Source organism: Nematolebias whitei, chromosome 14 (genome assembly GCF_014905685.2).
Source record: "Nematolebias whitei isolate Nwh7 chromosome 14, NemWhi1, whole genome shotgun sequence".
Classification (NCBI taxonomy): domain Eukaryota; kingdom Metazoa; phylum Chordata; class Actinopteri; order Cyprinodontiformes; family Rivulidae; genus Nematolebias; species Nematolebias whitei.
Window position 1 is genome coordinate 35,700,721 of NC_056511.1, and position 17,679 is coordinate 35,718,399.

At 40.4% G+C, this 17,679-nt stretch overlaps 1 protein-coding gene across 1 annotated transcript in view; it reads left to right on the plus strand.

The window, feature by feature from the left end:
- The window catches only part of msi2b (musashi RNA-binding protein 2b), a 434,292-nt gene that overhangs the window by 18,289 nt on the left and 398,324 nt on the right, over positions 1-17,679 (plus strand). The window contains exon 5 of the mRNA XM_037688064.1: positions 4,863-4,904. Coding sequence (XP_037543992.1) covers positions 4,863-4,904 — 42 coding nt within the window. The remainder of the gene's footprint in view (positions 1-4,862; positions 4,905-17,679) is intronic.

Consider the following 17,679-nt stretch of genomic DNA (forward strand, 5'->3'; position numbering starts at 1 on the left):
CCCTTTGTAGAAAAACTGAAATCTTCACAGTGAAAAGAAATTCTCAGCAAGACAGAAAACAATTAGTTTATGCTGTGTGATAAAATAAGAATTTGTGGGGATTTTTTGATATTAAACATAAGCTTACAAAATTAAGACACATTACCAACTACGGGACTTTGGTATTCAGAGCGTAATGTGTTGTCTTTGCTCAAACAGTGTGCACAAAATAATTGAGTTTGAATTGGTTATGCCTGGGGCTAAGTGCTAAAACAAATCTTTAAATGAAATTTATTACAAGCGGGGTTACCGTGCCCAGGTGTTATTGAATTCATTTCTCATTCTGACCTGATTTAGAACGATAACGATAATAAGTGAGACTGGCAGAAAAGATGACAGTGACATTGCACATCATGGATTCCCTTCAAACAAATTAAAATGCAGTCAGTCTCAATGGCTTAATTGATCCGTGCAGATGGTGTCTTTTCTTCCAATTGTTTTCCCCAGCAGGGTACATTATCATTTTCTTAAATAAATCCATCTGTGCTAAAGGAGTAAGTCTCACAAAAGCTGAGAATTCATACGATGATTATACGTATTTCACGGTGAAAAATGAAGAACAGCATTAACGAAAAGCTTGTTGTCCATCCTCAGATTCATTTGTATTCAGGCAAGGACAGTTCGGGGTGACATTGCTGTTTGAGGCAGTTCACTGCCTTTCACTGTAAGTGCAAGGTTGATGAGAACCCCCACCACCACCACATACCTTCATACCAGTAAAATTAATGAGGAAAATGAAGCTAATGAGATAACAAGCACAAGATGGAGAAACAGGCTGATCTGACGCATCCTCTCGGTTATTTGGCAATATCTGGAGGCGTCACCGGCCTCAGACTCTCATTTTCTTCCTGTCATATTCAATCAGCGATTCCTGCCTAAAATAAAAGCAAGTGTCTGGCATGACCATGGCCAGCAGAACATTGGCGTGGCTGGCCGCCTCACTACTTTTCTCCTCTCACCAGTGGGGGGTTGATTTGAATATATAAGGTTTCTTGACTACTAAACCATTTTGTATGGCTATTTTTATCTGAGGACATACTCTGTACTGTACATTGATGTAAATGTGGTTTATAAAGGGCATGTTTTAGTGGGATGAATGTGAGGTTTAGATAATTTACAAGTAAAAGTAATGAGGTCACTGATATTGACCATTTCTCTTAAAATACCTAGGCTCAATGTGTTCTCAATGTGTGACAATTCTCACCTGAAATCAAACTGGTTATGGGCAAATCTGTCTACCTGGATAATTTATAAGGAGCCGTGTTAGATAGTAGGTCAACAGTGAATTTAAATAATAGTCTGTTTGATTGTAGAAATTAATGCACCTGGTGCTGAGGTCTGTTACTACAATGTGCTTTCTAAGATTACAAATGAGCACGAGGCTGAAAGTGGATTTAATAGAATTAAATCCTGCAACATTTAAGTGCTGTTAGCCATTTGTTTTGTTAAAATGCTTGACTGCAGCATGGCTGTGTGGGATATCAAGCTACCCAGAAACCTGGCCCCAACCTGCTTTTTGAGAAAATTTACCATAACCCTTACCCGATTGTGGGAAATTAGGGAAATACACTATGTCAAATTGGACAAAAGCAAAAGAGAATGTCTGCTCCTGGTGTTCTTAATACAGCTTACTTGGCTCATTCATGTGCACTCAAAATGTAATTGTAATATTTCAGCCAACCTGAAATGCAGTGCTCATTTTTGACGTGGTTTTCAACTTTCCAAGACTGAATTACCTGCTGATTGTGTAGCGTTAGCCAATTAGTATTATAGTGGGTTAAATATAAATATTAAAAACGCAAAATTGCAAATTGACTATGCTTTAATAATTTTAAAGCCTGTAAGAATTTCTATTGGGCAGCACGGTGGCACAACTGGTAGAGCTGCTGCCTCTCAGCGAGCAGGTCCTTTGTTCAAACCCCGGTCCAGGGGCCTTTCTGGGTGGAGTTTGCATGTTCTCTCCATGCATGCGTGGGTTTTCTCCGGGTGCTCCGGTTTCCTCCCACAGACCAAAAACATGCATGTTAGGCTGATTGGTAACTCTAAATTGTCCCTAGGTGTGAGTGAGAGAGTGAATGGTTGTTTGTCTCGTTTGTCTCTATGTGGCCCTGTGATGGTCTTGCGACCCATCCAGGTTGTACCCTGCCCCTCACACAGTGATTGCTGGACATGGGCACCGGCGACCCCCGTGACCCGAAATGGAATAAGCGGGTAAAGATAATGGATGGATGGATGAAGAATTTCTATTAGTATATTTTATTCTTTCTGAGGTTGTAAGATTCCATTTATACGTAGATTTTTCACACAAAGGACAATACATTTATTAAATAACGTAAATAAGATATCTGACTTCATACAACAAAAAGCCATAGTTTAGATTTTTTGAAGTGGGCTTCTATAAAAATGTTATGACTATAATTATCTCACCTGTTGGTCTTTGAACAACCACAGTTTAGAGAAATGGTTTAACTGACTGGATTCATGAGCTAACAGGTCATAGTGGGGCCAAGACCAAAGTGGATTGCTACCATCTTAAAACCATTTAAATCTCAAAAACATTATAGCAGTTCATACAAAAGCTATTTTAAAAACCTTGACATGATCATCAATTTGGTTTTACACTGTTGTTTTGTAGAACTATGTCATTATTTGCAAATGCTATCAGTGGCAGAAGTAGCTAGTTGTAGCACTTCTAGTGCCTCTAGAGCACATACTGTATGTTAAACTCAAGGCCCGGGGGCCAAATGTGGCCCTCGTTGACATCTTATCTGGCCCCCAAGATGATATGTTAAACGTAAAATACCTTTTTCACTTGAATTGTTTCAGTAATCTTTGATTATGATGTCAAAAGTGCAACAGAGAAGGTCAAATGAGACCAATCAAACTCTTGTTGAGGAACATGCAACCAAGAAAAGATGTGTATGAAACTTGAGTTAATGTAGAAACTGGCTCTTAGTTTACAAAAAAAGATTTTAATTTTGGCCCCCCTTTGTAAGTGAGTTTGACACCCCTGTTCTAGAGCCATTCCAGCAGGAATATCATGTTTCTACCAAAATAACTATAATGCCAAACTGACAGCAATATAAAGATTTATAAATCAGCAAATGCATGAACAGCTATGGTGATCTTGTGATAGGAGTTCTTTTAAGTTGGCAACTATTCACTTAGGTCATGGCCGTGCTTGGATTATTCATTAGCTTATTGTTCTGGTGAGAATTAAACTCTTTCTCCACACTGAGTTTGTTCATAAAGCTTTCAGTGGCACGTAGAGTTACAGAACACCATTTCACTGAACAGTTTCTTTAATCTTTCATTACTTGTTCAATACTTTTGCTTGGAGGAATTTTAACCCCAACCTCTGGAACGTTTGTGTGTTTCTTCACATGAAATGTTTACTTCAATTCCTTTTTTTAAAGAAACAGTTATTATAATTATTGTACAATTTTTGGGGTAAAATATACTCTGTGTTGTTTTGCTGCCTAGCTACCTTTCTTTTAGTTCTAATTAACTTATGGATGTCCTGACATGGGGCATCAGTCCATTTTTAAATAATTTATTGGGATATTTCAGAATGTATAGTTCCATCAGTTAGGACAAAACAAGAACAAACAATTCAGTTTATTTATATAGAGCCAAGTCACAACAAAAGTCATCTCAGGGCACTGAACAGAAACATTCATATACATAAACAGTAAGATAACAACATTATTTATGTGAGGAGCAGACTGCTTTGTGTTTAACTCCATCACAGACTCTCAGCTTGAGCAAATACGAAGGCGACAGTGGAAAGAAAAACCTCCCTCATAAGGAACAGACCTTTAACAGAACCAGGCTCAGGACAAGTGGCCATCTGCGTCGACCGGCTGGGTTTGAGAGGAATAGATACACAATGGCAGGTCAAAAATCACATGTTAAGACAGAAATAATATCAAATGAAAACTATTCAATTTTAACAAATCATTTAAGGAAATGAGGTCAGTTTGTCCTCTACTAGTCTAAGCCTATAGCAGCATAACAAGCCAACCCTAACTATAGGATTTATCAAAAGGAAAGTCTTAAGTCCAGTCTTAAAACTGGACAATGTGTCCTTTCTACAGACATAAACTGGAACTTGGCTCTACAAGAGAGGAGCCTGATAACTGAAAGATCTTCCTCCCATTCTGCTTTTGGAAATGCTAGGATCCACAAGTAAACCTGCAGTTTGACAGTGAAGTGCTCTGTTAGGAAAATATGGAACAATAAGATCTGTAATATAAGATGGAGCTAGGTTGTTGAGAGCTTTGTATGTTAGAAGTAAGAGTTTGAATTCAATTCTGAATTTGACAGGGAGGCAATGGTACCATGATACTATGTGTTTATTTATGGGATTAGCCTATCATGCTGAGAAGTTGTTTTTTTTCCTCAACACAGCGTTTTTCATTAAAACCTAGAATGTTAAAATGATTTTGAGTTACTCAGAAACATTATTCAGTAGCTAGTAGCTTTTGTTCACAGTGATCTTCAGCAGGGTAAAAAATGGCAGCAGGCGCTCTTTTATTTCATATTTACCACTTTATTCCTGCAACATCTCCATGCAGACCAAGCATTTTTTGTGTCATCCTCTTAACGTTTAACCTAATCCAATGTGCGAGAAGCCTTAAGTTAGAAGTTACATAGACTATTCCTTGTACTTGAAGTGAAGTAATATAGACAATTCCTGACCACATTCAACAGATCGTGGTTTTGTAAACACTTCCTCTCTTGGTTTCTTTGTGGACGCCTGTTCGATGTTTTTCTCTATGTTTCTATCAACACCAATTGTCTAATTCTTTTCTCATTTTCAGATTGATCCTAAGGTTGCCTTTCCCCGTCGCTCCCAGCCTAAGGTAAGAATAAATTGGTCACTAACAAAGCTCTTAGAAAACAATTATGTTTCAGGTTGTTAGTTGAGCTTATTTTGCGAGCTCACACAGCTTTTACAAACAAATGCAAGCATTTAATTTGGGTCTGATTTCCTCACATTGACCATGTTGTTGTATCTAACCAGTTAAAGATGGAAGTGCTTGACTTGGAGGGAATTTTCAGAAATATTACAGGAGTTTCTGTAGTAATTTACTATTTTTTGTGTTGTTTTTGTGCTTCAGTTGTTATTTTTTTATTTGTCATAGTGGTTTTCAGTCGCAAAATTTGTAAAAGCAACTGCATTGATTGTTTCTTAATGGTATTTTATCAGTGGGTTTAATTAAATCGTAGCCTGTTTAATGCATTATCTGTGGTAAAAGCATCTTGTTTTGGCATCTCTTCCACATTTTCATTTGTGCATTTGCTGACAATGTTTGCGGTTGGTTGAAACGCATATTTGAGGATGAAAAGAACAATGTCTTTGATGGTACACATTATTGTATAAAGGCAAGTTTTATTTTTAAGTGATTAGGCAGATATTTGCCAGACTGATTTTTTTAACGAAATGAATGGTGACCTCCAGCTGACAGTGATAAATTACACTTACTGGCTGAATTATAAGTCCGAGTTCTTTTGTTGCGTTTGTCGTTGAATGAGCCTGAATGACATGAGTGATTCAGAAATATCTTTATTGTGTTGCATGCACGCAGAAATTGTCACAATTAGTCCTGAAACAATGGTGAATTAAGAAATAAGCCATATACCAATCATGCAGGAACTGTCGCACAAGCTCTTCATGATGCGTATTATCTTTTCTTTTCTTGATTGCTGGTCTTAAGCGCTTCTATTGACAATTAAATATTCAGCATGTGCAGATGGTGCGGCGGAGTAGTCAAAGGCTTTGTTGATGTGCCCCCAACACACACACACACACACACTATCCTCCAGCTATTAATGTGCAAGCTATAGCGCAGTGCACTGTAGCGCTATTCAGCATCGCTATCAGGGCTTTTTCTACCTAAACCAGGTGGAAATCGATAATAGATTTTCTCCTTTCCCTTGGATCACAGAGAGAGGCATTGTTAAAGACTTGTTCAGGTTTCAAATAAGGAATTGGCAGCACAGGCTTTCAGAAACCAGAGCACTCTGTGACTTAAGGATATCGGCGTATGGTTGAGAAACTACTAGTGTTTTTCCACTTTCTCTTACATGGCAAGTCGATCACCTTAATTCTTTCTCTTCTGAGCAGCGCTCATAAAAGTTGAAGGTGCAATATAACATCTCGGATGTTTGATGATGCCTGAAGTTATTACGCGAACAAGTGAGTCAGCTTGCTTTTCTGGTTATTGCTTACCATTTTTTCAGCTGTTTTATCCTTCCTTTTTAGAATAACTCAGGAAAAAAAAAAGTTTTTTAAATTTTTTTATTAGTCTTAAGTACTTTTCATATCTGAGCAAAAATAACGACAGCAAAACAAAACCATGTGACATGACAACAGACTATAGGTCAAGCTTGTTAGAAAAGAAAAACGGTTTCATTGAATGTGGATTACAAAGGTTCATAAAGCAATGGGCTTAAACCAGATATATGAACTTTTCATGGGTTTGTACTTTGTTCAGTTAATTCAGGACTTTTAAAAGAAGCCCCGTTCTGATGTTCCTATTTCTAAAGCCCTCTCTCTTCAGCTTGTGCTTTTCTTTTGTCCCTTTTTTGCCTCAGTTGTCTGCCTACTTGGCTGCTTATGCAGTCGTTGAATAGGTCGCCTTTTTGTTTAAGGAAGCACGGCTTGGCAGGTGCCATGGTGGCACGGGCTTCATGGAGCAAATCGAGACGAGGCCAACCAGCGTTAATTTTTCTCACAAGTAACAATGGCTTCGCTCGTAACCCTGCCAGTGACCTCTCACCGCTCACTGCTGCAATATGGTAAAACTATACAGTATGAACATCACGTAGAGTAATGCTGAAAACAGGCAGGAGGTGAAGGTGAACAAGGAGGACGTTTCACTGCAAACAAGTATGGGTGTTTGCTCTTGGATGACAGGATCAGAGAAAAAAGGAAAACAACGTGTATCAGCGGACGTGAACAGATCTACTGTCAGGCATCAAAAACAGTCATAAAGATGTTTGATAACTGTTGTTAGGTTAAATTAATACGTGCGCATCCCCTGAGTTCATTTACATTTGATGTAATTTCATTGATTTCTTCCATCATTCTATATTTGATACAGAACATTCTTTTGCAATGCAGAGGTCACAAAACATCATTTTCTTAATATTTCTTAACCTGCATTTGAAGATCATGTATATGTATGATTCAAGTTTTTTTGTGTGCTTTTGTGGCCATCTTCACGATAATATTGGTAAAGGGCACAAAGAGGAGATAACCTCAGCTCCCGTCAATCAAAGATTATAGGCTGAGGAAATGCAGACCGTCACACACATTACAAATGAATAATGTCCTCTGACTACATCTTATCTTAAAACCTAAAAGGAACATTTTGTGTTATAAATAGAGGTTGTGCCTTACAAGTCATGTCAAAGGTATCAATATGGAATGGCCAACAAATATTCAGGGATTAGTTTGCATCTGAGGATGATTGACAGGTGAGAATGAAAGGATTAAACAATCATGATGTGATGCAAAGTGCTTTATGCACATTCATTTATGCCTCGTCTCCTCCTAACCTGTCTGGGGATAGCCAGGCCTTTGTTAGATCGGCAGCTGAAGTCGCTTTAGAATGCCAGGATTTCTCTGTAAAGGTTTCAAGATTTTCACATTTAGTTTCACACCAAGAGGTTCTCCGTGTTTATTGGATGCCAGTCCTCGCAGCGAACGCATTGTTACATTTTTATCAAAGATTAATGTCGAGAAATGGAGGCAGACGAGGATAGGGTAAACAAAATTATTCAACAGCACTTTTTTTTTCTTCTTTCCATAGAATCGTTCAAAGTTTTATCCTGAGTTCACACCTGGAAATTGCTTAGCAGATGTGATAAGTGCCTGACAAGTGTAAAAACAGAGGGTTCACTTTCTTATGAGATGCAACACGCTGCTTGGATTAATAGCTGTGAAGTAATTGTAAGGTGTGATTGATCAGTCGCTTTTTCAAATGAATCTGACTGATCCCGATGTGCATCATCCAATTATTCAAGTAGATGCGTGAAACCAAACAAAAGGCTCTATCATGATTAAATACTTTAGATTGTCCGTGCGATGTAGGCCTGAGCTAATGTGTTAATATTCTGGTGAGATTCAAAGGTTTTCTGTAGGTTCTGATGAAGTCTAACAGTTGTGTTTTCAGAAACCTAATTTTTCACAACCTGATTTCTGGCTTGTTGTAAAACTGGCACTTCCATTAAAACATCTCTCTCACACACACAAAACAACCACCCACCTTTTTAGGGGTCCAAGCCCACGGAGGCAAGGCAGCAGCATTTCCATGCTTTCGGCAGCGCATGGAACTCTACTGAAACTGTAGGTTTAAAAAAATATATATATATATTTTTATGTATTTTTCATTTGTAAATAAAAGTCATACTGCAGCCTAATCTGCTTAGGGGTTTTGGATGATATTTACATTGCGGTAACTAGGGTTTTGTTTGAGGCCCAGAAAAATGTTCAGAAATGTTCCCTTATAGGGGGCACTATCATTGAGGTCTTTGTATTTATTCCTGTTGCTTCCAAACTGCAAGTGGCACAATTACAAGCTTTATATCTACGTGTTCCCCATACTTACTGAATCAGATGGCCATGCCTATTTGTCCCCTAAACTTTGCTTGCTATATTGTTGGCTGCATTGTGAAATTAGCTAAACCTATTTTGACTCTTTTTTTTTTTTTAAAGGTATAAAGTTTAGTGTTCTCCTTGAATATCACCATGTTAAATCTAGATCAGGGGTCTGCAACCTGTGGCACTGGAGCCACATGCGGCTCTTTGGTCCCTCTGCAGTGGTTCTTTCAAACTTTGACCAAAACTGACATGAAACTGAATTTTATTGGTTGTAACAACAACTAAAAAGGCTAGTTTTAGCAGTTTCCCTGTAATTTATTTTGCAAATATATGAATACTAGAAACATTACAAGGAGTAAAACATACTCACTTTCACTTTATGCTTTATTTCTTCAAAAGTAGGATACATCATTTTCTACAATAAAAAAAATCACGTAAGAATGCATTGTTTTAGCTTTTAGAAACGGGGCAAAAACTATATTATTTTTTCCTTCTTTAAAATAATCTTGTTTTTTATTTGTCTTAGAGTGTAAAAATATCAATAAATGTTAAAAATCATTAGATATTTTTAGTTTTATAAAATCACCCCTACTGTCCAGAAAAGCGTCCTCCAACAAACTTAAAGTGGTCCGTGGGCCACCAGTTGAGAATCCCAGTTGTAGCAGGTATTGTGGCTCCGGACAAGTTTAATTTAGTGAACAAAGGTTGCAGAATGGCTCTTTTGATCGTAAAGGTTGCTGACCCCTGATCTAGATACCATGTTGACTATAGGTTGGTAAGAATAAACAGCAGGGCCCTTCTTCAGAGCTGTCTTAAAAAGCCTTAAAGTTTTCTTTTGGATCTGTAAAATTATTTGCATATTTAGATTTTTTTTATGTTCATGCTACACAAGCATATCACTTCTATTTTTTATTTCAAAAATCGTCTACACCAGGGGGTTCTAAAAATGCAACAACCATGTCAGTGTTGCACCCCACCCTCTCAACAGAACCAAGAGCCCTGCCTACACCCCGTACCCCGTACCCCCTACCCCCTACCCCCACCCCCACGTTGATAACTGCCAGCACTGACGTAGCGTTAAGCTAGCTGCGTGCAATACAGATAAAAGCTACAGACATAGCGCTCCTCTTCTTTCACGCATCCTCTACGTTGACAAATGCCAGGACTGATGTAGCGCTATGTTAGTGGCATGCAATACAGATGTGTTAGCTAAAAAGCTACCAGACATAGCACTCCTCCTCTCACGCATATCTCCCCTAACCCTGTCGTCATCTGCCGGCAGCTAAGCCAGCAACACCCCCCCCCCCCTACCAAAAATCCCAGAAGAGATAAGCGTCCTGCCGATGCGCATGACAGTATAGGCAGCATGACGGCTCAGTGGTTAGCACTGTTGCCTCACAGCAAGAAGGTCCTGGGTTCAATCTCCCGTTTCCTCCCACAGATCAAAAACATGCATGTTAGTTTGCCCTTAGGCCCAGGCCTCCCTTGCAAAGGAGATCTGTGATCTCAGTGGGATTTGTCTGGTTAAATAAAGGTTAATAAAAATGCAAGTGACCTAGGGGACACGTTGCATACATTTAAAAAATAGCTTTTAGGAGTACTTCATAACACGGTGAAGGTAATATGGCTTAATTTAGGAGCTTCATCCATCCATTATCTTTACCCGCACCAACTGTGCCACCGTGCCGCCCTTTCTAAAACCCCATAAATGATATCTCTTTCACTGATCCAATATTACTGACATTAGACAAAGGAAAATAACCGTTGTTTGAGTGGGGGGCACTTTGCTTGTGTGGTAAGCTAACCTAACTCAGTTAGAAACTTGGGGACACAAATAGGTGTCAAGATTATGACATAAATCTACAAGCCAGTAGTCTGATCCTCTCAGATCAGAGGATTGGTGGGGAGGTATGGGTTGGTGGGTGGGGTGGGGGTTTGGGATTGGTGGTGGGACATACGTCTAGGGACCTTGGACCCTGTTCATAACTACTTGCAGTTTGCGTTAGTTTGTGTACAAAAAGTGTTAAAGAAGACAGGTAAGATAATGCAACATCATTGCTAGGTTGGAGCAGTGGGTGGGCATCACAGGGTCAGCCCTCAATTGGTTCAGATCCTACCTCACTGACAGATCCTTTTGTGTCTCCATCAAGGATTTTAGCTCTGCAGCGACAGAGCTTAAATGGGGGGTTCCGCAGGGGTCCATCCTGGGTCCACTCCTATTCTCTCTCTACCTGCTGCCACTTGGTGCTATTTTCCGGAAACATAACATACCATTTCACTTCTATGCCGACGACTGTCAAATTTACTTCCCCCTAAGACACAATGGTACATGCTCTATTCAACCTCTGCTCGACTGCCTGGCTGACATCAGGGACTGGATGGCTTTAAACTTCTTAAGTTTCAATGAAAAGAAGTCTGAAGTCATGTTGTTCCCTCCCAATGACACGATCACAAACCACTGCATCGACCTTTCCACTCTAACCCTGTCAGAAAAACAAAGAGTCATTAATCTGGCATTGATAATGGACCCTTACCTGAAACTTAACAATCATGTAAACATGATTGTTAAATCATGTTTTTTCCAACAGAGGCGGCTGTCTAAACTGAAGTCCAAATTGTCCAAAAATAACCTGGAGACAGTAATATATGCATTCATTACATCTAGGCTTGATTACTGCAATTCACTCCTGTTTGGTATCAGTAAGGTCCAGAATGCAGCAGCCCGATTTTTAACCAGTACAGGCAAAAGAGAGCACATTACACCAGTTTTGGCCTCGCTGCACTGGCTACCGGTTCACCTTTGAATCCAGTTCAAAATACTCCTGTATGTCTACAAATCGCTGAACAGTTCCACCCCCCCCCCCCCCCATCTCTCTGATCTGATACAACTGTATGTCCCACCATGTTCCCTGAGGTCAGCAGACCAATTGCTCCTCACAATTTCAGGAACTCGTCTTAAGCGCAGAGGTGACAGGGCCTTCTCTGTAGCAGGACCAAGACTTCGGAACGAGTTACCTCTGCTTGTCAGACAGGCCCCCTCCCTCTCGGTTTTCAAATCCCGTTTAAAAACTCACTACTATTCAGTAGCTTTCAACACCAGATGATCTGTGTTGTGAACCTGTTTGCTTCACACAGGTTAGTCGTCATATTTATTATCTGCATCGTTTTTATGTCTATATTTTTGATCTACTTCATTTTGTATATTGCTTCGTGTGTTGTCTGTTGTTCTGTCTGTACAGCACTTTGGTTGGCCTTGTAGCTGTTTTAAGTGCTCTATAGATAAAATGGTATGGTATGGTGTCTTGGTGTCTGTTTGGTGCCTTCCCACTAAGACATGAGCTGAAACACATAAACGAGGCCTGCTCTCAGTTTTGTGGGAAATCAAAGACAGTTTCTGCCGACATTGCTCGAGATTTACCACTCAACTGTCTGCGTCATTACCACAGCTGTGGCTGCCACCACTGCTTTTGTTTCTCACAGTGGAGTTACACACAAGCATAACATGTCCCAGCATGATTTTAATTGCCAGTGGGACTGTGGCCACTTCAGTGGGAGATGAGTTCTGATGGCTTGTTATGGAAATGAAAGGAGGGAGCAGCTTCGATTTACAGAGCATTGGGCGTAACCCTTTCCTTCCACCTTGAAAAGGGATTTGCCTTGTAAAGAGTCGCCTCAGTGACCCACTGCACGGACTTAGGGATGCAGAAAGAGGAATCTGTTGGACTTTAAAGTGATGTTTACGGCATAGAAGCAGCTGTGACAACACTTCCAGGAATCTGTTTATTGTGTTTGCAATGACACTTCTCATACTCAGCTGTAGGAAGTAACTGTGTTAGTACATCAGTGAGGCAATTCTGGACAATCAGCCAGAAAAATCATCAAAGCGCTGTCCCAAATATTTCGTACGCCTGTCACAGCTGTGACACTAGCTTCCCTTTGCATGTCTTAGTGTTGCTCTGTCTCCTGCAGCTGCAGCTCCCTTCATTCTCCTCGCCTCCTGCTTTGTCTCTCCCACATCTTTCCATGTCATATTCTCGTTTTCCCCTTGCCTTTTTTTCCTCTCCTCCGTCTCTCATTCTGTGAATGGCAAATTGACCACTACCCACCTCCTCCACTTGTCTGCATACCACACATTTCTCTCAAGGACTGTGTGCACTTGGCTGCAGAAAAACAATCCCAGGTACATCGAGTTTCTAGAGAGTTTAGGTTCAGGGTTTAAAAAGAGTTGCACCCCACTTCTCATCCCTTTTGCCATTTCACTCTGTGACAAACCCACATTGGACTTTATGTACACATAATATAACCCTACTTGGAGACAGAAGGTGTTTTATATACACATTTAAGACAATAGCATTGTCTTTTTGTGTTTTTCTTCTTGCTCTGTCTCTTGGTGCCTCTCATTGATCTTCCCTTTTTCTCATTTTTTTACCCTCCCTACACTTAGTTCTTAGTCTTTCAGGATTACAAGACCTTGTAAATCCAGTCTTACACCTTGCTCAGTTATTTGATCTAGATTTAGCTTTATGATATTCCCCTTCTCAAAATGATCCCTATTTTAAATGACACAGCTCACTGCTGGGAAAATGAAACCTCTGTAGCTGCCAGCCCCTTTGAATGTCCCTGTGAGTTTATTAAAAGCACCAGCTTCCCGTTCCAACTCTGATCTGCACAGCTGCACTAGTCTGAAAGAATATTCAAGGACAAAAGTCTATAATGGAATGCATCAGAATGCCGTGTCGTTATCTTTGATGAGCATCACAGTTCATGACAATGAGCCCTCCCTGATATTTCGACTATGATAAAGGATTCTTTCTTTATTAAACATTCCATTTTTCAAAGCATTTCTGGTGTGCAGATGGCTCACGGAGTGGAAGAAAAAGAGGGAATATGTTGTGCAGACTATTATCCAAACCTGACACTGCATTTTGAGACATGTTTCTTATTTTGGTGGGCAACCAAGATGTCCAACTAAAGAAATATTTTCTGTATTTCTCTATGAATGCACTTTTAAAAATGGGTTTTACAATTGACGCTAAATGCACTGACATCGTGCCAAGACAGTGTGAGAGACCAATAGACAGTCTGATTGTAACCAAGGACAACTTTGACAGAGATGTCAGAAAAGTGACAAGCAAGTTGATGGGAATTCTTCACTGTCACTCTCCTCTCAACCGTACCCAACAGGAAAAAAATAAAGTTTACAGCAACCAACATAAACAAACCCACCCTTCGACAAAGCATGACACAAGGACTTTTTCTCCCTATGTGGTAATGGCTGCTATGTCGGAGCTGGAGATGGGTTGAAATCCCTGACCCGCCAGCTCCTTTGCTTTCTGTGGCCTCAATGGAACTGCTCCAGATGAAAATGGGGCCAGAGCAGAGACATATGAATGACTGTTTGTTTGGTGGTCAGACACAATCACCAACTGAGTGACCCAGTTAACTGGTAGTCAAAGCGACGCTCAGTTTGATTCATGCTCATTTTATTTATTTTTTAAATTTCACACTTCGTAAACGTAGCTTGTGTTCTTTTCTTGTGCTCTCAGCCAATATTTATGCTTCAATGGAAAGATAAATGATTTATAAAAGTGAATGCTAGTGTAATTATTATTTTTTTGCCGCAGATATAATATGAACACACATTTCTTTTGTTTGAATAATTGCCACAGTGCTTATAAATGGAGGATACGTGTGTGTGAGATTCTTCGTTCCTCTGCCTCTTTTCTTTTCTGCTGCGGTCTCCTTGGTTGCGGGTGGAGAGTAATTAGGTTTTTTGGGGGATTGAGGGGCTCTTATAATGCTTACCAATGGCAGCAGTCAGGCAGGCTAGTGCTGGCAGGCCAGAAAGGACAGAGGGCTGTGCAGGAGCCTGGCACTGCTAAACCTGATGCTGACTGACAGTAATGAGGACAGCCTGCTAGCCAGGATAGAGAGGAGAGCACAGGAGAGGAGGGCATTGTCCTCCACCATGCTCCTCAAGACTTTATATCAAAGGCTCTCTGCATGTACACACATGTACAAAACAAACAACACATGCATGCAAAAGTTGAATGTGTACTTCAACGGCAAAATGAACCAAATGCATCATGGCTGAGTTGTGTCACTCTTGACTGACCTTTCAGCTTTATAAAAGCATAAAAAAACCCAACATTCATTAAAATGTATTGGCAGCTCACAGATATTTTTTCTGTTAAAATACAAAGAACATCTACATTTTTGTCCCCTGGGTGAAAGTCTTTTGCCTTTAAAACAGTATCCATGTCACTGTTTTACCACCTTTGCAAAGAAAATCACACTGTTTACAGTATGTCCATGATATTGATCTTTTAAGACTGAGCAGCAGTCAATACCTAGTCTCAGTTCAATATTTGCATTTTCCCAAGCTACACTTTAAAATGGGACTAAGCTTATTAAGGTCAGAGGCTCTGGTTCCACTATCCTCTATCAAATCTTTTTTTATGAGCTCTTTTCACACATTGCTTGCGACTGAACGGCCGTCCTTGTGAAGCCAGTCCTGGTCCTTCTTGGTAATTCACACATGCCAAACAGAGGGGGCTCAGTCTGTGTCCATGTGCTTAGACATATAAAGCTTGCCTAGCAAAATCAGATGAGTGACAGCAGCGCTGTTGTTTGGATTGAAGGACTGCACACACTGTCCCTTACTTCACACTTAACCGCCAACTTGGCTCTGTGACTACCTCTGTTTTGGGCTCATAGGCATATCAACAGTGGATCATTTTCCACCCTCCATTACACTTTGGTCATTCCACACGATGCATAATGCAGGCAGGAGGTGCCTCATACCCGTCCTGAAAATGTTGCGTGGAAGAAGTTGTGGTTTGTGTTGATGTAGGTGTATCGGCTATAAAGGGCAAACTAAAAACAGGTTAGATGTTTCACAGCTGGCTAGAAACTATAGCACTTGTCTCTTCCATTAGATTTGAACCACTCTCAAGTGAATATCAATTTTTTGTAGTGGACTCCACTGTAGAGCAGATAAGTAGGTCTGGTTTGACTTGTATTCTGGTTTCTTTTTAGCACCAGTCAACTTATAGATGCAGTTTTAAACATCAGTCAGTGTTTGTGAACGTTTTGTAAACACTTGACAGCTGTTCTGGCCACTAACCAATAGACTTCCCTTTTATAAAGTGACCTACCAACTGGCTTTGTACAAGTTATTTCAAGTAGCAGCTTTAAACAAACACCAGCTAGTAATGGCTTATAATGCTAATGAGAAAATTGGCAAACACAATACATTTTGTTGAAAATAGTGGATGGATGGTGAATGGGAATGCATTTCACACCAGTGTTTACCGGCGAGCCTGAAAGATGAGCGTGACTATAAGCTCATGTTTTCCCACCTCTGCTTCCACTTCACATCAGTGCTCAAATTCAGTTTTTAAATTTTTCTCTTTTTGAATGAAGCAACACTGGTTCTAGATGTTAAAACTTAGCAGCCATTACATTTGAATTGCTCTGTTTAGGTTTCTTGACTCTTCCTTGAGTCTGTAAAGCTTTTCTTAACTTGGTCATGGGAAAAACAGTTGGTGCACCAACTCTTTAGTTGCGATTTTTTGGACTTGAGTTGATGCTTTGGCAATAAGAAAAGTTTCAAGTTAGTTTTTTTTTGCTTCACACTAGCCCTAAAAATGCTTTGATAAGCAAATATTTTTCTGTAAGCAACTGCTTGCAACAAGTTGTCTTTGTATTTGAAATTGTACATTTGGAATGGAAAGGTGTCTGTTGTGCACAGCCAGTTGAAGTACAAAAGTATTGTAGCCAATGCGATAAAAAAAATATGGCAATAATGTAACGATTTGGCCATGTTGTTTCTTTACATGATCTTTGGTATGAAATATTTTTGACCAAATGAAATCAGTCAAGTGTGCAGTGCCTGGTATAAAGACAGCTCCAAAAGTTGACCATTACTTGTATTTTAACCAAAGCAATTGGCTGGTCAGTCGGTCATAAAGTCAATCATTTACTGTATTAAAAGAAATATCCGCCACATCCACATTCAACACCATGATCCCCCAAACCATGATGGACAAACTTTCCACACTAGGACTAAGCCCCTCCATTTGCAACTGGGTACTAGACTTCTTAACAAACAGACCGCAGTTAGTGAGGAGCCACAACTTCTCCTCCTCCACCATAACCCTCAGCACTGGCTCTCCTCAGGGGTGTGTGTTGAGCCCCCTCCTGTTTACTCTGCTCACGTATGATTGTGCAGCTACCCATCCAGGCTGTCATATTGTAAAGTTTGCAGATGATACAGCGGTGGTGGGATGCATCACAAACAATGATGAGTCCAGCTACAGGCAAGAGGTGGAACACCTGGAGAGCTGGTGCAGAGAGAATAACCTTCACATCAATGTGAAGAAGACAAAGGAGATGATTATGGACTTCAGAAGGAACAAAAACACCCACACCCCCCTGAACATAAGAGGATCTGCGGTGGAAGTGGTCTCCAGCTACAAGTACTTGGGTGTACACATGAATGACATCCTCAGCTGGAGCAACAACACCACCAGCCTGATCAAGAAAGCCCATCAGAGACTCTACTTCCTCAGGCGGCTGAGACGAGCTGGTCTGAGAAGCTCAGTCCTCACCTCCTTCTACAGGTGTGCAGTGGAGAGCATCCTGTGCTCCAGCATCAACATGTGGCATGGAGGCTGCACAGCTGCAGAAAGAAAAGCTTTGCAGAGAGTGGTGAAGGCTGCACAGAAGTCTGTTGGAGTCAGTGTCCCCACCATCACAGACATCTACACCTCCAGATGCAGGAAGAGGGCCACCTGCATCATGAAGGACCCCACTCACCCAGCACACACACTTTTTGCTCCGCTCCCCTCAGGAAGGAGGTTGAGGAGCATTAAGTGTAGAACCACTCGACTGAGGAACAGCTTCTACCCTGAGGCTGTTAGACTCACAAATCTCTAACTAGAATAATCACTGTGAAAAAAATCACATCATGTTGCTGCTGATCTGTTTCAATGTTGCTGCTGATCTGTTTCAATGTTGCTGCTGAT